Genomic DNA, 22,493 nt, shown 5'->3' with positions numbered 1-22,493 from the left:
TAACTTTGTGGAAAGGAGAAGGGGAACAACAAGTTATGGAGAGTCGTTGGGAGAACTTCGCATGTGTCAGTAGCTCAGCTTTAACTCTGGGGAACACCCCCAACTCCAGGAGTGTTGTCCAAATTGGGAAATGTGTGTCATGTAGCAGGTGGATGTGACTCCCCTCATTGAGACCCATCGATAGACGTAACAGCGGAGCAGAGGAGGGACACTGAGATAGCGATATAACCGACCTGCGTGCTGGTATTTGGCATGGTTTCTTTTTCTTCCTGAAAACAAATAATTTTTAAAATATTTGTATGAAACAAATATTTGTAAGAAAACAAAACAAAAAAAACCCCCCAACAAACCACTATTTGTGCTTTGCCAAATAACATATTTGTATTTGGGCACACCCCTACTTTCTACTCCACTACATTAATACGGAGCCCCTAAGGGGACATGGGAAAAAATGTATATATCAAGGCCAAATTTTACTACATTGAGCGCTCAAACTGCTATTGCATGCTCACTAGATACAATTCATTCCCACATTATGCTTAATTCATGCGCACGAGATAAGTGTACATATGGAGAACCAGCACAACAGAACAGCTTTTATCCCTGGAGCATGAAGTGCAGTACACCTGCTTCAACTCTCAGGTGTCAGACTGTTGCTGCCCACTGCTCCTAAATAGTTAGGATGGGTATATAATATAACAATATAGTAGGATGGGTAAGGATGGATGCAGAGTATAAATTCCTGGTATATAAAATGAATAGATTTCTGTCAAGTGCCAACAAGCACTAAACAGTCAGTCTGACTATACACATTCCTCGTCAGGCTGGTAAATGTGACAGTTCTTCCTGGTTGTACTTGTTACAAAGTATTCAGTATCTGATGAACCTGACAGTGGCTACAGTTCATTTGGTTACAGGAAACCAGACGCAGTTTAATCAGTTAATTCCTGAGGAGACGGCAGGTCTGCTGTCAGACATTCCTCAGTGGAAACGGATGGAGTCCAAAGGTGAATCTTTTTCTTGAACACTGAGCGGCTCTGCATCACCTCCAACAATTTCCTCCATGACGTCATGATGAATCCCAAAGAAGAAATACAGGTCGGTTCCTTGTGTGATACTTCCATGTGCAGAGTTGAAAGTCTGGGCCTGTCAGGGATTTTTTCTGATTCTTGCTGAATAGCAATGCAGGGATAATAACACGAAGGGGAAAAAACAGACAGATTTCAGGCGGCGCTCAACAGGACAAAAACAGCAAAAGAATCACCTCATGTGTTGATGTTTTAGGTAAATTTATTTGCAGGCTGCAAATCTGCGGATGTGTTTTGGCATGAAGCCATTATCAGAGCATGAATGACAGTAGTAAGCTCTTTTTTTAAAAAAAACAAACAAAAAAAACAAAAAAAACAACAAAATAATGATAATAATGAGGTGCAGTGCTTATTTGTGCCTCTTGGAAGTACTCATGTTTCATAGTTTTACAATGTAATGTGGTTTGTTATGATGTATACAATAATACAACATTACAACAAGACAATTCAGACACACTAAGCAGTCATAACACACACACACACACACACACACACACTAATTAATCTGTCAAATTTGAATAAAAATATCAGGAGAACATGAAAATAACTGCACTTAAAGGGGCAGTAATGAAAAAATGAATAATAATAATTATACTTTTATAACACATATTGTACTGTTCATGAGGTGCAGCTTAACATAAAATTGCTAAAAACAAAAAAAGAGAAAAATTAAAAAGGTTGCAAACAAACTGTAAAGTACATTAAAATTTAGTAAAAATGGAACTGATTAAATAAAATATGTCTGTGAGATTCAATAAAAGAGGGAAGGTCAAATTAGATAGAAAATGTCAGTATTCTACTTAAATGGGAGATTAAAAATGTAGGTTTTAAGATGTAAATGAAGTCACAAAGGTTGCATGTCGGATATTTCTGGGCAGGTTGTTCCACAGTTTTGGTCCATAATAAGAAAAGCTTCAGAACACTCTACAGCCCCATGTACAGAGCAAATCTGTAAAAAAAAAAAAAAAAAAAATGTTGGTGTGGTGGTAACAAACTCTCCATTTCAAAGAGAAGATATTTCTGGGACTGTGTTCCCACACTGTGTACTACTACTACTACTACTACTCAAGTACAATTGTGAGGTACTGTATTTCCATTTAATGCTACTGTAGACTTCTACCCCACTACATTTCAGGGGGGAAAATTGCACTTTTTAATTTGAGTAAGTAAGTAAGTAAGTAAAACTTTATTTATATAGCACCTTTTTTAACACAGGTTACAAAGGTTACTTTGTGACATTGGGAAACAAAGAAAATAGGACACAAAAACCATGAAAGACACATTCAAGAACACATACAGACATCTCACACATACGAACACAGCAAGCATACAGTTATCACCCAGAGCACACACTTGAATTTATGAAATTTTAAGAGAAAGCCATTCTAAAAAAGTAGGTTTTTAGGTGTTTTTTTGAAACAGTCAACAGATTCAGCTGATCTGATGGAAGTGGGGAGATTGTTCCAAAGTCTGGGTGCCAGGGCAACAAAAGCACAGTCGCCTTTGGTTTTTAGTTTTGCACATGGTACGGCCAACAGATTTTGGTTGGAAGACCTAAGTGACCGCATGGTAGCATGAGGGCTTAGTAGCTCGGGTATATATGCAGGAGCTAAACCATGTAAGGCCTTATAAGTGATTAACAGAATCTTGAAATCAATCCTGAACTTCACTGGCGGCCAATGCAGTGAGGCTAAAACAGGAGTGATGTGGGATCTGCGGCCAGTCCTACTTAATAGCCTTGCTGCTGCATTTTGTACAAGCTGAATATGTGACAGGTCAGCTTGGCTAAGGCAAGAAAGTTACAGTAATCGAGATGGGAAAAAATGAAGGCATGAAAGATATGATCTTGGTCAGAGGCTGACAGTAATAGTAGTAGATAAAGTATGATGAAATAAATAAGATGTAAAAATTAAACTACCCAACAGGGTATAAAACAGTTAAAATTAGCTCCAACTTGACCAGGTGCAACATCAAAATGCTGCTTACACCCTAATTCACACCTGCAAGGTGTATAAACACGTTAAAAATGTCTGACCGTAATTAACGCTATTAACCTGCAATCTCTGAACAACATAAGGTCAATTTGGGAGCAGGATCTAAGCCTGTCTTTTGCAGAGGACCAGTGGACTTTGATTCTTGACCTAGTACACTCCTCCTCCCCTTGTGCTAGACACGGTCTAATACAATTCAAGATGATTCACTGAGAACCACCTGCCGCTGTAGTAGCCACCAAAGCCAGCAGAAGGGGCTGTGTCTGTGAACAGTTGGATGTCTTCTGGCTTGGTGACGTGGTCATCATTAAAGAAAGACATGCCATTCCAGCGGGAGAGGAACTGGTGCCACTGTTCCATCTGTGTGTCATCTATCATGACATGGTCTTGGAGAGATGGAACAGTGGTGGCCTTTCCAGAGGACGCCGAAAAGATGCCAGTAGTCAGGGTAGCTGGGAAGGACTTTGAAAGTGCTCGTAAAGTCTGCCCTGGACAACCAGGCTGCTTGGCCTGCGATGCGGATGAGGGAGATGGTGTGATCTATTGTTGCATACTGCATGGAGAAGTCAGGGATAGAAATTAGGCTTTTGATGCTTAGGATGGTGGAGCCGTGGGGGGATGAGAGGTCTATGGTCTCTTTTTTCCTGAGTATTTCCTTGTAGCTAAACACATTGGACTAATTCTGAATGAGGGGAAAGGTGGGCTGGAAAATGGGCCAATCGGGAATGCTTCTTTAACTTCCTTATGCAGGAGTTTGTCAACTGTGTTGGGCTCAGAGATGGCTGATTGCAAATTGTGGCATGTGTACGAGGAATCGGGCATAACCTGCAAACCTGGGTGGAAGCCATGCGTAAAACCTTGGATGATGAAAATAACAAACTGTCAGTCTGGGTGATGCTTTAAATGATGATGATGGGTATTGAGATACAAGAGCTGTGCTTAGATGGATTATGAGAACAAGTTTTACAGCCATGGGCTCTGCCGCAGAAGGAGCAGGTGTTAAGTTATTACAGACCATCTTCCCACCGTGGCAAAGGACTGGTCTTCTTCCCTTATCCACGCCTTTGGGAGGAGGGCCGAGGGTGATTGGCTTGGTGTTGGGTGGTTTAGGGGTGATAGATGGCAGAGGAGCTGCGGGGGGCAGGCTGCAGAAAACAGTGGGGCTTTGCTTGTTTGGAGCTGAGGCACAAGCCAGAGAAGTGGTGAGGGAAGATGCTGTGGCAGGATGTGATGGTGCACCACACAGGTCACAATTCAGAGAATTGACCATGCGGAAATTCAGACAAAGGGGAAAGGAATGGATAAGGTGTGCTAAATACTTTTTTTGCGGAAATAAGATGTGTTTGAGGCATGGTCTTTCATCCCAAGCCTTGTTATAAAACTTCATTAATTGGCACATTTCTAGATGCTAAATAGTTCAAGCATAGATAGACCCTACTTGCCAAATAGTGTCAAGCGATTCCAAAACATTAATATCAATATAAAATGAAAATGAACAGTATATTTATATTTTGTTTGGCCACATACCTGATGTCTGCCTAAAAGTAACTCATCACACTGACCGACTCACACAGACTGTCGACTGCCTATGCATGCAATTTCATGAACTTGCGTTCTTTCACCATTGAAAGGCTCAGTGCCACTAATCTCCCAGCCTGATATTTTGATTCAATCAATATATGTGTTCTGCCAGGCAGGCTGTGTGCAAACAGGAATTTGTTTATTTAAAAAAAAAAAAAAAACCCAGAAAAAAGGTACTTTCTCTCTAGGAGGCCAAACGGCAGCTGCTTAAGTCCCCTTTAAGGTCTATCTATATGTCGCTCTGGAGTGCATGTACAATTAACCTGTTTGGTTGTTTAATCATGAGGATGTGTTGGTTGTCAGGCAGGTAACACTGCTTGTCAGAGAGAGAGGGGTGTGTTTATGTTTGTGGGAGGGAATATAAAGGAAGCTTATTTATGCCGGAGCAGATCGATATGTACTATACAGTGATGGCTCTCTACAAAGTGATCTGTGTGGCAACTCTGCTGACTCTACTGATACAAGGTAAGCTTCCTCCTCACCTGCACACACCTGAACTAATGACATTTATACTGAACACTGGGAAGGAAATAAAATCATCTAATTAAGTAAACATAACTGTAACACAATAGGAGTGCAAATCCTGCATTCAGTAAAATGTACTCAAGAAAAGTAAAAGTACACAGCAGACCCTGTCAGTGTTAAAATGTAACACATGAGTACAAGTTAACATGTTAAGTGGAAGAATTACTGAGATCTCTGACCTAAGTAAAACTAGAAATACCACAATAAAATCTTACTGAAGTTAAAGTATTGGCAGCAAAATGTATTAAGTATTAAATGTAAGAGTACTCATTACACAAAATGGCCCCATCTAGAGATTTATATGTATTAATTATATATTATTGAAATATTAATACTGATTCATTGATATTTACATTTTAAGCATTTTAATATAATCAAATTAGAGCAAATTTTAACGACTTTATTGTTGAAATTGTGATGATGTGTTTTATGTATTAAATGTAGTGCAGTAAAAAGTACAACATTTACATCTGAATTGTAGTGGAGAAAAAGTACAAAGTAAAAAAAAAAAGGTTAAAGTACAGTAATTGAGTAAATGTATTTAATTACTTTCCACTACTGGATGTTAATGCATCACAATAATAAAATTGATCAAATCAGGGCAGAAGGAAAGAAAGAAAAGTCTTGTCCAAGTTGAATAAAATCTCTAAAAATCCAGACATTTTGAAGATAAAACATTTCTAAAGGACAAAAACAACAAACTATATTTATTTAATGTTTAACTAATTTTAAGGATGTTTGGCATTAGTCAAGGAGAAATCAGTGTAAATGTTAAATCTGAGTCTCTAAAGTAAGCAGAAACTACGGATTTCAGATGAATTTAGTGGAGTACAAAGTACCTCTCAGAGATAATAAGATAACAAACCTCTTAATAATTGAAATCAGAAATAAAGGTTTTGAGATTATGGTAGTTTCTAGTGTGCACACCCTTTTATTTTATTTTATTTGAAAGTTAGCCCTTTTTAATAGTAAATTTATCAGAAGTGATGTGTATCAGGCAGCAGGGGAAGGACCCAAAAACAGACTATAGAGGCAGGAACAATTCAGTGAGTTTATTGTCAAAAGTGAAGATACAAAAGCTCACAGGCATGGGTGGCAAGTCCAAACTGTCCAAACAGCAGTGGTATTAAATCCACAGAGTTGCAGGGATGAGATACGGAAAAGCCCAGACAGGCAGGCACACAGGTGCAGAAACAGTCCAGGTAACCAAAAACAGAAGCTTTAGAGCACTGACAAAAAGCAACATGACATGAAGTGAGTGGCTGATGAAGGAATGAGTTGCAGGTGAGGAGTGGGCGTAGTAGGCCAGGTAGCTACAGGTGAGATGATGAGAAGAGGGAACAGGTGTGTAGATGGGGAAAGGAGGGAAGGTACGAGGGCATCTGGTGTACTGCTTGAGGATGGCAGGTCTGGGGAGTAGGAGGAAAGTACATGGCCTGGGAGAAGTGAGTGAGGGGCTGGAAACAGAGACAGGGATCAATGCAAAGGGCTGCAGAGAGGTACTGAGGAGCAGACTGTGACAAAAATAACATTATTATATTCTGCTCCTCAATTTAACTCCTTTAACTAATTACAAGGATGTTTAACATTAGTTATGGAGAAACAACAGATTGTGTTGTCACAGGATTGTGTGCAGTTGGTTGGTTTCATGTTGAAATGGAGCCATTGATGCAGCCACACCTCATTATGGTTTCAAACAGAAAAAAGTCTGCAATGACATGAAGCACGAGACACGACGTGTTTATTAACATTTAACCAAAAACCACCATTTTTCACTAAGATTTGCTTTGTTGTCTAAACCTAAACACACACAGGACTCAGGACATGAACCCTGGTCTCCAGTGTAGGGCTACAACTAACAATTATTTTCATTATCGATTAATCCACCGATTCATTGATTAGTTGTTGCAGCTCTAGTCCAGTGTCCAACAGTATCCAACTTTTTTTTTTAGATACTGTAAATGTTCCTAAACCAAAGAAAATAAAGTAAAACAAAAACCATTTGAGAAGTTTAGAGGGAAAAATCACTATTTGGTGGAGCTGTTAACAACTCACCAGCTGCCACTGGTGTGGGGGTTGAATGCAGCTCATTTTTGTAGGATACAGTAGAAAGGCCTATATACATACAGTAGATTATATACAAACTTTGTATGAATATATGAGTATTTTTCTGTATTCAGCTGCAGTTACTTATTGTCTCTACACACCTGACAGTAGACATTTCAATCAAACTTTGACCAGGTCATGTGGGTTAAAAGTCTTCACTTTTCTAAAAATAGACTTGATGAAAATTAGGAAATTAATTTGTTTTACACACAAACTCATCAAGAGTTTTCAATTTACTAATTGAAATTCAAGCGAATGGGCCCAAAACTTGCATAATTTTGATGTCACAGGTGTGAGCAAGACAGACATGTCTCACCCTGCAGAAAATTCTCATCCTGTCAATCAAACTTTCAAAATAAAAGCACACCACACTTGTAAGAAATATCCCTCATTTTTAAAAAGCAAAATGATCTGATCCCGACGAGACCGACCAACGCTGCTTGCAGCTTTAATCTTTGATTTTTGCTGAAATATTGGATCATTTGAACATTTATTGAAATGAAAGCATGTAAGAAGTTTAGAGGGAAAAATCACTCTTTGGTGGAGCTGTTAACAACTCATAGACATGTGAAATGTGACCCCGACTACACACTGCTTTTTGTAAGACGTCAAAAGCCAAAAATCTTTAACAATGTGTTGTATTTTAAAAGCTTGTTATATTATCCATTGTGTCAAATCTTCATCTGAAAAGTAACTAAAGCTGTCAAATAAATGTAGTGGAGTAGAAAGTACAATATTTCCCTCTGAAATGTAGAAAGTAGCATCACATGGAAATACTCAAGTACTTCAAAATTTTACTTAATTACAGTACTTGAGTGAATGTACTTATTTACATTCCATTTCATTCTGAAAGTCAGTCAGTGATCATTGAGAGATTAGTCTATCAGCACACATCAGCCAGAGGAGCCGCCTCTCCTTTGTGTATATCGTGACAAATGATGGTGGTTAAAAACTAAAAAAAAGTACACCCCTTAACAGAAATATGTTCTATTTTTTTTTTCCTACCTGCTCTGGACAGTTTGTTTACTGGAAGTTTACTGATGCAATAAAACAGGTTTGATGGGTCACTAGATGGCACGTTCCGGTCCCTTAAAATAACATGACAGAATGTGAGAGGTGGCTGCTAAAAGAGAGATATGTGAAGTATGTCAACATCCCCTCACTGCACTGATAAATAACAACATTCCTATTGTCTGTTAAGGCTGAAAGGTCAGGTTAGGTAAGGTTAGAAACTTCATGTCCACAATGTGGAAAATTGTCTTTGGCTTCACTACAATCAACATGGATTACAAAGAAGACAACAATAAAAAGCAGGGAGAGCTTGGAGTTCAATCAAGACAATTCAATTACAGTTCAATAGGCCTATTACAAAAAGTACAAAGTGCAAAATTCTGCAAACATGAGACAAATGTAAATGTACAGTGAGGGGTGAGGTAGGGAGTGGCCCTGTATGATTGAGCCCTCGGGACAAATGATGTCTTGTGTAAAGCGCCTTCCTGAGGGAAGCGATTCAGATTGTGGGTACAATGGATGGGACGGATCTCTTGTTATGTCGAGGGATTTCTTTTTGGTATTCAGAACATGCCTGCTGCTTAGTTGCATCTGTGGTTTCCCTGTGGTTTTACTGGCCGTATTATACTTTTGTCATGTCCTACCGTGACTTCTTCTGTTTTTTGGACTCTTTGTTTTTGTTCTTTTGACTTCCTTGGTTTTTGTTATCCTTCTGACTTTATCTATTTTTAGTTGGACTTTTTGAGAGGCTCTTTCATTTATGTTGCATTTGTTTCCTGGTTTTGGTTTTCTATGTTCCCTTGTGTGTTCCTCCTGTGTTTTTTGTGTCACCTGTTTGTTTACTTTAGTTCCTGTTTTATTTTGTAATATTTCCTCCTTGTGTCTGGTCACTTTACTTCTTGTGTGTTATTTTTTCATGTGTCTCACCTGTGTCTCGTTTCCCTCACCTGTGTTTCATTTGCAATCACTCCCTGTGTATTTATAGTCCAGTTTTCAGTTCGGTCTTTGTCGAGTTGTCTGCTTTTGTCCTGCTTCTGTTCGATGTTCCTGTGTCTCCTGCATTCTGGTTTGTTCCGATGACTTTTTGCTTTTTTCCATTAATAAATATCTGCATCGGATTGTCCCTGCCTACCGTCTCTGCATTTGGGTCCACCTGCTCCATTCACCCACCCTGACAATTTTCCCTCTACATTTGACATCCAAGTGTCCGTACCACACAACCACGTTAAAAGACAAGATGCGTTCCACCAGATTCTTGTAAACCATGTCAAGAATATTCTGGCTTACCTTGAAGTCATTAAGTTTCCTGAGTAGGTATAACCTCTGCATGGCTTTTTAAAAACATAATCTGTGTTATCTATAAAATTAAAGTGGCTGTCTATATAAGTTCCTAAGTAATTAAAACTACTAACTGCAACTTAAGTGCTGTCATTACTCTAATTACACTGTAGGATTTATTCTTTCCTTTTTTTAAAGACAGTAATTACACTTTTTGTTCATTTTTACCGTCAAAAATGTGCTGACTCTGCAGGTTCTGTCACTCTGTTCTGAATTTTGGCCCAAAGCATTTTTGTTTGTTTGTTTAGCTGCATATTTACTTTAATGAAACACATTTTCAATTCCAATTTTAACCCTCAAACCCCCTGTAGCCTATATATTCATTAATAATCCTCATATGTACTGTAAGTCTAACAACTGAACCTTGGACGTGGCTCCACTGGCACTTTTCTCTCTCTGATTATTTTTCTTTTTCCCAATGAAGTTTAATTATAATTTTATTATGTAACAACAGTAGAACATAATGTCAAGGAGGAAGACAGACAGCTACACATACAGATAATTAAAGATATTAAAGATATGAAAAAATAAACAAATAAATTCAAATTAAGAAAGATAAATAATACCAAAGCAAAAATAAACGGAGAAATTTGAGAAAAGAGAAGAAACACAATTATACAAACAGCTTTTTTGTTCAAAGAAGACTTTTCTTTATTTTTTATTTTTATTTGTTCAAAGTAACAAGCTGTGTCCATTGATGACTAAATTGTGCCAATGCTGCCCTCATTAATAGCTTTATCATCTTAATTACATTTTTAACAGTTTAATATGGTTTGCAATGTTCAGTACGATATTAGACTGAGATGCAGGTTCTGAGAGTCTTCCTTCTCTCATCTGTTTATAAGCTGGGTCTTGATCAGTTTCAGTTTGGAGAATGATCGCTTGACTGATGCAGTCGTCACTGGCAGCTCAGACTGCACTGACCCAAAGACAACAGAACCATCTAAAGGGTTGTTGCTGAGCAAACTAGTGAGTAGTACTGTACCAGAACCAACTGAATGGAATAATGTCAGCTACACCAACTACAACATGTTTTTAAGGGTTCTTTATTTTCCTGATGGTCAGCATACATAAATCATACATTAATTTCTGCTATAATGGCCGATTTACTCCTTTGTTCCATAAAGGAAACCCTATAGGGCACATTTGTTAATTGAAAGGGCACTCATCATGGCATCATGTTTTATCACACCTAGGGGCAAACTAGAGGGCACTTACACTACAGTTTAGTAGTCAATGTTGTGATCGTTACAAACATTCCCACATTGACATATCATGTGTCAATATATCACATAAAGTATCAGTGAATATAAATGCTGAATTGTTGTTTCAAGAGCTGTTTGTTTTCTGTTTTTCAGAGTCTCACTCACAACTAGATGGTAAGTCAAAGTTTCCACTTTTTTACATGTTAAACATGTTGTTGAATAGAAATGTTGATAGTTTCATTGTTGTTGGTATTTATTATCAAAGCCAGAATTCCAGTCTTAAAGGACTGGCTCACTATGTGATAGTGAGAGATGTTTTCCTCGCTGTAATCATTCCTCCTGTTCATACTGGATATTAAAAGATCCTTCAAATGTGATGGAGGCCAAAATCCACAGTGTGTCCACACAGTCATTTAAAAGTAGATGTGAAGCTTATATTCAGCTTCAGCAGTCTGAGTTAGTCATATCAAGTGGATATCTGACACATTTACAGTCTTTTTAGCATCAAATTCCCTCTTTGTGTTTCCTCGGACAGTGTTTCCCTGTTGAGCTGCAGGTGGAAGTATAGTAACAAAAAGAGGGACTTTGGCACTAAAAAGACTGTAACGTTGAAAGATATCTACTTGATTTGACTCATTTGGACGCTGAAGCTTCATATTAGCTTCAGATAAACTTTTAAACACATTTTTGCACAGAAGGAGGACTGTGGATTTTGTCCCCATCACTTCCATTGTACGTGCGTTATGAAGGGATCTTCTAATGGTCAGTATGAACAGGAGGAATGATTACAGCAAGAAAAACATGTTTCACTGTCCTGACTGATGTTTTAAGACACACTTGGAAAATTGTGAACCTGTCCTTTAAGAGAGCAAGTAGAAGTAAAGAAACATTTAGACTAATATTGAAATGAGATTATATTTTCACCTCTTGTTATCTTGAGAGCCTCCCAGCAGACTCCCAGGATCTTAATCTTTAACTCAAAGTTGAAGGTTGTAATCCTGCAAACAGAAACCGCAGTGGTAATTCAGGGAGGGCTGAGCATTGCTCACTATGTGTTTTTATCATCTGTCTCTCTGTAGTGTGCGGTCGTCCTCCGCTCAACACCAGGATTGTTGGAGGACAGGTGGCACCTGAAGGCAGCTGGCCCTGGCAGGCCAGTCTGCAAAGTTCTGGATTTCACTTCTGTGGAGGATCCCTCATTAACAAAGAATGGGTGCTGACGGCTGCTCACTGCTTCCCAAGGTGAGCAGTTAGAATAGAGCTGTGATGGAAAACAACATGCCATGAGACCCCTCCAAGGGGTCACAAGATGAATCTGAGGGGTCTCAAAGGGAAGAAAAATATTGTTCTGCTGCTCAAATTTAGATTCCTTTTTTTTTCTAGCTTTGTCTTGTGAAATACTGGAGAGTTCTTCAGGCCTCTAACAGTTATTCAGAAAAAACAATACAAGAGGTATAGAGGAAAAATCTCTGGTTGAACTACTGATTGCAGGCAGACAATGCTTTAGTTTGGTCACCAGCCGAGAAGGATAGGAACGACTGCTCTAAATGACAAAAGGGGCACTCTACCAAGAGTTTGAGCTGCATTTTAGGGTTTGGTTTGGTTAAATTTTTGTTTCATGGAAAAAAGAGTCCAATACCTTACTTAACTGAAAATAGACACATTTTCTGCTAAATCTTGTATTTTAAATAATATGCACCTTAACTTATTAGTTTATTTGTCCCCTACAACTAACAAGTTGTGTCCATTAATGATTAAATACTGCCCTCAAATTAATAGCAATATCATCCTAATTCTATTTGTCTTTGTTCCCTTTACCTGTGGAGTTAAAACAGTTTCATACAGGTCACAATTTTTAGTACAATCTTGGACTGAGATTCAGGGATAAACCTTTGAGTTTTGGCTGTTAAACACAATGTTGTGATCTTCAGCACCAGCACAGCGGGTTTGGCTGTGCTCCTCGGTCTCCAGACTCAAGAGGGGTCCAACCTCAATGCGGTGTCTCGGACAGTCTCTCAGATCATCAATCATCCCAACTACAACAATGTCACTAGTGACAACGACATCTCCCTCCTGAGGCTATCCTCAACAGTTACTTTCAACAACTTTATTCTGCCAGTGTGCCTGGCAGCCTCAGACAGCACTTTCGATGCCGGCGTTAACACCTGGATCACTGGCTGGGGCACCATCGGATTTGGAGGTAGGTCATACAGCAACTTTATTTATTTATTAATTTATTTTCACAGATAGCGCCACTACAATGGTGGCAAGAGCGGCATTTTCTCAGATTCATAAATGTATCTCTGTGAGCGGCAAAACCTGCCTGTAACTTGCAGTTTGTATTAATATTAATATCACAATCTGCATCTGACAATACTATCACACCCCACATTACAAAAGTATTATAGTATTAAAGTTCTGATGATGACGTCAGATGAAAGATCATTAAAATCAAAAGGGTTCATGTATCAGAGGAGCATTAATGTGCTCAGTAAATTTCATTGTAAACTGCTGGCTAAACTTTACTAGGTTCTGAAATAAAATTTGAAATTTTGGCGTGGTTGTGGCACAAGAGGAAAGGTCGAAGGTCACCAGAAACATTATGATGAGACAGACAGACAGGTTGACTGACATCAGTAACCTTAAAGATCCCTTCCAGACATGTTTTAGAAGATATAACAATAATCAGCTTCGAATAATTTGTGTTTAACATGGTTTTTTCTTCAAAAAAGTTCATTTACCTCGTTATATAGTCTTAAAATGGCATCTCCTCCTTCCTCACTGTAAAATTTAGAATATATGAATATGCAAATATTTTTCTTTTCCTGCTTCACATAAGATGTCTCCTACTTCACTGTAAAAACCATTCTCAGTGTTTGTGTACTGGAGTGTTCATGTCTCCACATCCAACCCAGTCGCCAGAAGAAAACGTTGGCATTGAATGTTTCTGCAAACCACAGAAACGTTGAATATATACATTTCAACACGTGTAATATGTATAATATCAACATTTCTACAAATGTAGCATATTAACATTTCTATCTGTTGAATAATAATGTTTTATGTTGTGACAGCGCTGTGGTTAAGGTCTGGATAGGTTTAGGCACAAAGACCACTTGGTTAGGGTTAGGGAAAGATCATGGTTTGGTTTAAAATAAAATAAAAACAGCTGCAAATGTCCTGATGTCTTGCTACAAATACTGAAACAGGAAGCGGGCATTGGTTTCAAGGTGGTCTCGAACCTTGCTCTGCTGATTTCCAACTTGCTGCCAAGTAACTTACTAACCATCCACCGACCCCTCTTCCTAATAGGAAAGTCAGCTCATATAGATCGCATGTGAACTACATCATTTTGGAAATGTTAATATGCTACATATTACACGTGTTGAAACATATATATTCAACGTTTCTGTGGTTTGCAGAAACGTACAATGCCGGCGTTTTATTCTGGCGAACCAGGCTGCCACATCACACTTGTGTAAGTTGCATATTGGATCATGACTGGCTCCCCTCAGCTTTATGGAGCTTTATAGCGAGTTTCAGCTCATTGTTTAGTTGTCCTGCTGCAACTTTACTGTTTTGGTTCACTCTCAGCTGTCTCCGTCATTTATGGCTGCAGCAGAAAGCTGTTTTCAGAGAAAAAGCTCTTAAAAGCCACTGTACACTACCTGCTCAAAACCAAACGGCAAACAGACAGTTAGCTGTAGACTAGCTGGTGAACATAGTGGAGCATTTAGCAGCTAAAGAGCCAGATATTTCTCTCAGGAGTTGGTAGAGAGCAAAAACAGAGCTAAAAGAGAGTGAATATTGGACTTATATTCACCAGGTGGACAGAAACACGAATCCAAATGAATGATAATGTTGCTCTGTAACTGCTGGATGTGGAAATAAGCAACTGTTTGCTAACAAGTTCAACATATCAGCTTAAAAACTGATATGTTAGTGTTATGTTAGTCACTACTTTTTTCTGTGCACAAAACAAGTGATGAGTCCTTATTTCACTATATGTGTTGTTTATTAAACTGATTTTGTGTCTCTTTAGTTCCTCTTCCTTCCCCACAAAACCTAATGGAGGTGGAGGTTCCTGTTGTTGGGAACAGACAGTGTAACATTGACTATAGCGGCATAGTCACAATCACAGACAACATGATCTGCGCTGGGTTACGTGAAGGAGGGAAGGACTCCTGTCAGGTGATCATTTTACCACCTGTTCCTCCCTCAGATTTCCCCTCCTTCAAAGACTCTTTCTCCTGACCCACTCCTGAATGTTTCTCTCCTCAAAGGGGGACTCAGGTGGTCCGATGGTGTCAAAGACAGGAAGTGTCTGGGTCCAGGCTGGAGTCGTGAGCTTTGGTGCAGGTTGTGCGCAGCCTAATTTCCCAGGAGTCTACAGCAGAGTGTCCAGGTATCAGTCCTGGATCAACAGCCAAATCACCAGCGACCAGCCAGGCTTCATCACCTTCACGTCCAATGACCTCACTGAGGGTAATTCATGTCTGTTAACTACAGTCATGTGTTTTTCTGTCATGATGACCATGCTTTGCTAAGTATCTGACAGATTTTTATCCTTAATTTTAAAAGCTTTCAAATTAGACATTTTTCCACACTGTGTGACAGTTTCAGATCTATTCTGTATCAGTTTGTTCTGTCTCTTCATTGAGGATAAATGATCTTTACACTGAGGGAAATATTCAAACCAAAGGCTCCATGCTTTTTATGGCTGCACTATTCTAACAGAAGAGAAATATTCCAGATGTTTGTACATCATTTTGGACAAATTTTCCCAAAAGTCAGCCTGACATGTTTGGTATCTTTGGAAACATTTGCATCTCTGCTAGAATTTGAAATAAAGTTCTGTGGGCTTGAACAATGTTTAATGTTTATAATGATGAATTTATCTTCTGTGGTCTTTTTAAAAAATCCTCCATTGTCTGTGTTTTGCTTTTCTCTCCAGCTGTGGTCTGCGGTAGCGCCCCGTTGAATTCACGTATTTTGGGAGGAAGCTCGGTGGCGACTGCTGGTGTGTGGCCGTGGATGGCGAGCCTTCAGAAGAATGGAAGTCATGTGTGTGGTGGGACTCTAGTGGCTGTGGACTCAGTGCTGAGCAACGCCAACTGCTTCTCAAGGTGAGCCTGATATATCTTATTCCTCTGTAGACCGTAGACCTCCACTGTTGTCCAAAAACGATTAAAAACAAGTCATTGAGCCACACTGCTGCACTGGGTGACATGTTCCTTCAACACCACGAACACACACTGTAGTTTATTTTGACTCAATCCCACACAGAGTGTCCTGCTGCTAGAAATACTCACTAGCGCACCAACTGTGGATTCATCCACAGCTGAAAATAGTCCCCAACAACTGCACTATTTCTTTCTATTTCTTTGTTAAAAACTACAGTGAGCAGGAAAATTAGGAAAATTATTGAGCCTTTTTAAAAAATGAAGCTTGGAGCAGAGAGCCACAGACAGAGTAGAGAAGTCAGAAAGTATTGACAGACGGACTAACGCACTGTCCCTCTCAGTCCTAATTGAGTTGATTTTACCTCCCACAGTTCACCTACAGCATCTGAATGGACTGTGGTCTTGGGTCGTTTGAACCAGAATGGATCCAACCCCTTTGAGGTGACACTGAACGTGACAAATATCACCCTAAGCAACCTGACTGGGTCTAATGTAGCAGTGCTGCGTCTGGCAGCCCGGCCCACCCTGTCCAACTACATCCAGCCCATCTGCCTGGACAACGGACAGACCTTCACTTTGGGCTCCACATGCTGGGCTGCTGGCTGGAGCTCTGGGCAAGGAGGGGGTGAGTCCTTCACATACAGACTGACACAATAACATTAGCTCTCTTTATCATGTCAGACATTTAGGACATTGCATGCTGTTAAATCTGGGTATTTCCCCTCATCATTTTCCAATTTTCTTATTTTTCCCAACTCTAGTGGAACAAGTTCTGCAGGAGATCCAGACCACAGTGGTAAACTGTGGGAACGCATCAACCAGTGACAACATTTGTACTGGATCTTTTACACTGGAACAGGTGAATAATGACAGACTAATACATACCATTTGTTGATACAGTATGTCTCTATTTCATCAAGGTATTTGTGTGACTTTAAACATCATAAACATGAGATTCAAACAGTGGAGGAAAGTTAACTAAGTGCATTTACTCAAATACTATACTTCAGTACAATTTTTAGGTACTTGTTCTCAACTTGAGTATTTCCATGTGATGCTACTTTATACTTCCACTCCACTACATTTCAGAGGGAAATATTTACTTTCTACCCCACTACATTTATTTGACAGCTTTAGTTACTTTGCAGATGAAGATTTGCCACAATGGATAATATAACAAGCTTTTAAAATACAACACATTATTAAAGATGAAACCAGTGGTTTCCAACCTTTTTGGCTTTTGATGTCTCACAAAAAGCAGTGTGTAGTCAGGGTCACATTTCAGATGTCTATGAGTTGTTAACAGCTCCACCAAATAGTGATTTTTCCCTCTAAACTCCTCACATGCTTTCATTTCAATAAATGTTCAAATGATCCAATATTTCAGCAACAATCAAAGATTAAAGAAAAAGTCCAAAAACTGAAAACAGACTTGGTTATCAGAACAAAGGTTATGATATTGTAACCCTAGTTCTAGAAGCACAGACGGAGCCCTTTACTGGACTCTATGGGTAATACTCTCCTACAATCACACGCACACAATCACCCACTGAAATTTGCAGGTACATAGCCAGCCAATCAGGATGCACCTACCGATTACATTTGTCTCACACATACTGGCGCTCACATCCGGAAACTGCTTCAGTGGACAGCATATGAGTAGCAGGTCCATAAGTAGAGGGCTCTGCCAGTGCTTATAGAACTGGGGTTACAATATCGTAACCTTCGTTCTATCTCACACCCGATGAATGCTTGCCCTGCCGCAACATGTCATCAGACTCACTTAGCCTGACCAGCTATGGGTTAATCACCGTGGCCCTCCGACCACTTTATAATCCAAGCTGCTTCAGTAGAGCATTAGGGGACCCAACCCAGCCCAGTTAAAATGAACATGAAACTGCATGTAATCATGGCCTAACCAAGCAGGGGTCAAAAACCATACAACAGACACCCTGCACGCCCAGAGAAGGGAGGGGGCCACTGAATAAGGCCGTCGACGCTGCTACACCATGGGTTCAATGCATGCAGACCACAGTAGGGGGTCCTTACCTGCCTGCCTATAGGCTTGGGAGATGCTCTCACAAAGTCAACTAGGTAGGCACTTCTTGGATAGGGCTTTCCTGGCCACTCCCTCTCCATAGCACACAAACAGCTGTTCAGTGTGCCAAAAGGGGCTGTGCATTCAACATAACATGCCAATGCACATACTGGGCACATTGGATGCAGTTTTGCCTCCCTGAAGTCCAAATGGGGGGAGGACAAAATGTCTCTAACTGAATAGTTCTTGACCTAAATGAACTCCTTATGTTCTTGGGAACGGAGGATGGGTTTGGTCTGAGAGTAGCACTATTGTGGTCACCATGAAGCAGTAGATTGCTGGGATGAATTGACAGGGCACACACTCACTCATTCTTTTAGTTGAGGTCAGCGCAAGCAGCAAAGCTGTCTTGAATGACAATGCCTTCAGAGAGGAGTGCTCAGCAGGCTGATAGGAAGCAATAACAGTAGTTCCCACTAGGGGTCGGAGACACGCATCCAAACCCCCTGTAAGAAATGTTTCACAGGGGGGTGGGCTAAGACAGGTCTGTCACCAAAGCCCTACTTTTACTTAAGTAGGATTGCTTATAAAATGTGATATTTTTCTTGCATTATGGGATTGTTAGCAGACAGTAGTGTACTGTATGTATTTTGGGAAGTTTTGAGGCTGTATGTAGAGCACAATCAGAATTTAGACACTCACTGAATGTTCACTTTATAATAAACAAGGAGTGATTTCAGACACAGCTTACATGACTTTTGAACAAAGATATAACGTGTTCTACCTCTTCGAGAAAAGATGAATTCATAAGAAATAAAACTCACTGGTTCATGAACTCAGTGCACTGAGGGATCTTGCTGTACAGCCTTATTTGGAGCTTATGGTGGCTAATGTCAACAAACTCCGGACAGATATTGCTGTGTAAATGGCTTTACTGAGTCAGATTGCTGACTTGCGTCTCTCATTGTAATTTCCCATTATTCTGTAATTGCCACTTGTGGCCACAGTGGACGCTGTTCAGAAACAGTTAGTCTCACTTTATAATCAGCAAATTCCAAAGAAGACTGTCCATTATCATTGAGAGATGTTTTGTGTGCAAAGTTTCAGTGCTGCAACTAATGATTATTTTCATTATCAATTAATCTGTCAACTATTTTCTTGATTAATCAATCAGTTGTTTGGTTTATAAAATGTTGAAAAATGTTGATCACTGTTTCCTAAAGCCCAAGATGACATCCTCAAATGTCTTGTTTTGTCTTGATCAACAGTCCACAACCCAAAGATATTCAGTTTACTGTCATAGAGGACTAAAGAAATCAGAACATATTTGCATTTAACAAGCTGGAATTTTTGGCATTTTTTCTAAAAAATAACTCAAAGAGATTCATTGATCGACTGATTGATTAATCAACTAATCCTTGCAGCTTTACATTTTTACATTTTGGCCTGAAGGTGGTGCTAGAGGAAAGCTTATACAGTGTTTAAAATGGAAATGAAATGGCTCATCCAAATTTACTAAAATTAGGATTTTTTTTATATATGAATTTTTCATTTATATATGAAAAATATTCATATTTTTAGTGGATTTGATGGAAACAATATCACTGCTGTCACAAGTAGAGCAGAAATAACACTTAATACCTGAAAAACCTTTTAAATGAACAGTTTGACATTTCTGGAAAAATGCTTCACTTTCTTGCTGAGATTTTAATGAGAAGATCAACATTACTCTCATGTCTGTACAGTAAATATGAAGCTACACGCAGCGTACGGTTAGCCTAGCTTAGCAGAAAGAATGTAAACAGGGGGAACAGCTAGCCTGGCTCTGTCCAAAGGTAAACAACAGCCTGAATTAACTTTCAAATCATATCATAATACTGATTTAATGTTTGCTGATTTCACCAAAAGGCAGATTTGCAACAAGAAAAAAAAGATTTTTTTTTGTGGTTTCACGAAATGCTGTGACTGAATGTCCACTCCAGTTATTTTTGAAGCTACATGTTGGACTTGAACTTATCCGTCTTTTCTGGTTGTTCAGGATGATTCTGGGGGTCCGATGATGTGTCAGATAGACGGCTCTTGGTTCCAGGCAGCTGTGTTGTCAGGCAACAGCACCACCACCAATCAAACACGAGCAGATCCGGTGATGGTCTTCACCAAACTGAGCCGCTATCAGAGCTTCCTGGCTCAGACTGTGGGAGCATTCTTATCTCCAGCCTCCACCAACAGCACCGCACCTAACAGCACTGTGTCCACCACCCAGACCACCACGACCACCAGCGGGGGCTCACTTGCTCACCCCTTCTTCTTCTTCTTCCCTCTCCTCGTCTTCTCTGTGTTCCTCCACCTCTAAATAGGTTTACATGATGTGACGGGCACAAATGAATGTAAACAACCATGAGAGACAATATAGGCTTAAAGCTGCATTAACTAATCCATGACTCTATTCTGTCTTTATTGGTGACCACTAGGAACAGAGAAGTGAAGTGTGCTGGGTTACATCAGAGTGGTCTTTTACTTAAAGTCTCCTCCACTCAAAAATCAGGTTTTTTTGTTGTTCCTTCAGTTAAATGTTTGAGCTTCACTGTGCAGAATGATGCATAAGCAGAGTTTGACACTAGAAGGCTGTTTTCTCAAATAATTTGGAAGCCAATCATGGTCCAATATTCAACTTACACAAGTGTGATGTGGAAACTTGAAGCCTCCAGTGCACAAATACTGAGAATGGACCTTACAGTGAAGTAGGAGACATCTTGTGTCCAGCAGGAAAACTTTTGAAATCTTTTGAGAACTGCATACTTCTTCCACCACTGACAAGAGAAATAATTACAGGGACCAATAACTCTTTCAGTGTACATTTGGCCTGTGAATATGTTAAGACAGACTTGAAAACCTTTAATTTAGTCACTTTTCCAGTATGAACACACTACACACTCAAAACCTGATTACAATTAGTGTGCAATATGTAATTGGGACGCAGCTCATGTTTTGTGGCGAGGCAAACTTTTCAGGATTTTTAAGATTTTTTAGTGAAGATGACACCTCCAGCTCACTTCTCTACTCTATTCCAACAGTAAAATAAGACATGATTTGTGCTGTTCGTGTTGGACACACTTCTTTAATATGGTCATCGTGGTCACCTTTTTTTTTCTTTTTTTTTGGCTAAATAAGAGATTCTGGACGCTAACTGCTTTTAGTCTATGAATGAAGGGTATAATGTGGGTGTAAAATGAAGAATTATTTAAGCTGCACTGAACAAATGTTTGTATATGTATTAAGCTATGTGGTTTTTATTGTTATTTTTAATAATAACAATAATAATCCATTTAATTTGTACCGCAACTTTTCTTAAAATTATAGCTCAAAGTGCTATAGTATTGATAACATAGAACACACAACATTAAGACAATAGTAATAAGAGTTAGGATGAAATATACATCATGAATACATTATAAATTTCTGTTCCTGCACATGCTCAGTGACGTCTGCCTTACACAGAACTAATCTCTGCAGATTGAGACCATTTCTAAACAGACTAATGTGACTGCAATCTTTGTGGCAAAGGAACACGTCCTCCAGCACAGCGGTGTGGCTCATTCATGTGTTTTTAGTAGTTTTCAGACAACAATGCAGGTCTACGGCACTGAGGAATAAGATATATCAGGCTTTGGATACACACACAGTACTTGTTAGTTAAATGGTTAGAAAAACCAAGGGGCTTGACATTCTCCAGGCAGCATATTACAGGAAATAATTACAGCAATATAGAAAAGACAATTTGAATCTATCAATAAATTTAGACTCAATAAAAAAATGGAGACACAGACATAATTTAGCACAGCACCTGATAACTGTAATGGATACTTATACCCTTATGTTATTGTCTGTTCTTATGTTATACTGCCTTATAGTCAAAAGCTCATTTTAAGACTTTATGATCTCTGCTTTCTGTATTCTGGATATTGAAATAAATCTCTGAAAGACAACTTGCTCTGTGTGAATTCATCTTAAATTTTCATCACAATAACAATGCATCCCATAAACAGCCATCTATTACATGAGTACAATGAATCAGTCGTAGTCATCACACACACACACACACACGCACAAAAAAATCATTAACAAACTCGTGATATGGCTTACAGTTTTCATAAGACAGGAAAGATAAAGAAGAATATAAACATACAAGACATATTCCTAACAAGCCTTTGGACTTGTATGACAAGGAAAATATTGGTTGGAACCAGGTTATATAGGAAGCCCATGTGGAAAATATTGGTTGGTTAGGAGACGTGATTTCAGGGCTCTTTTGAACTGCTGTAAAGACAAATTCAAAAAATGTGATGGCAGAAAATTCCATATTTTGGACCCTCTGTAGAATGGGGGGGGGGTCTAAGGAGACAAGAGCTACGTGTGTAGTAATTACG

At 39.2% G+C, this 22,493-nt stretch overlaps 1 protein-coding gene across 1 annotated transcript; it reads left to right on the top strand.

Annotated features, from left to right (window-relative positions):
• Positions 1–5,037: 5,037 nt before the first annotated feature.
• Positions 5,038–20,628, top strand: LOC121883965 (polyserase-2-like). The gene is made up of 9 exons (XM_042392419.1): positions 5,038–5,125; positions 11,925–12,087; positions 12,777–13,045; positions 14,888–15,036; positions 15,129–15,330; positions 15,800–15,971; positions 16,400–16,653; positions 16,790–16,887; positions 20,105–20,628. Exons 1-9 carry the CDS (start codon positions 5,038–5,040, stop codon positions 20,417–20,419), a joined length of 1,710 nt encoding a protein of 569 aa, XP_042248353.1. The 3' UTR covers positions 20,420–20,628.
• Positions 20,629–22,493: the final 1,865 nt, after the last annotated feature.

The sequence above is a fragment of the Thunnus maccoyii genome, chromosome 18 (genome assembly GCF_910596095.1).
Source record: "Thunnus maccoyii chromosome 18, fThuMac1.1, whole genome shotgun sequence".
Taxonomy (NCBI): Eukaryota; Metazoa; Chordata; class Actinopteri; order Scombriformes; family Scombridae; genus Thunnus; species Thunnus maccoyii.
This window is presented reverse-complemented; position numbering and strand designations above follow the sequence as displayed.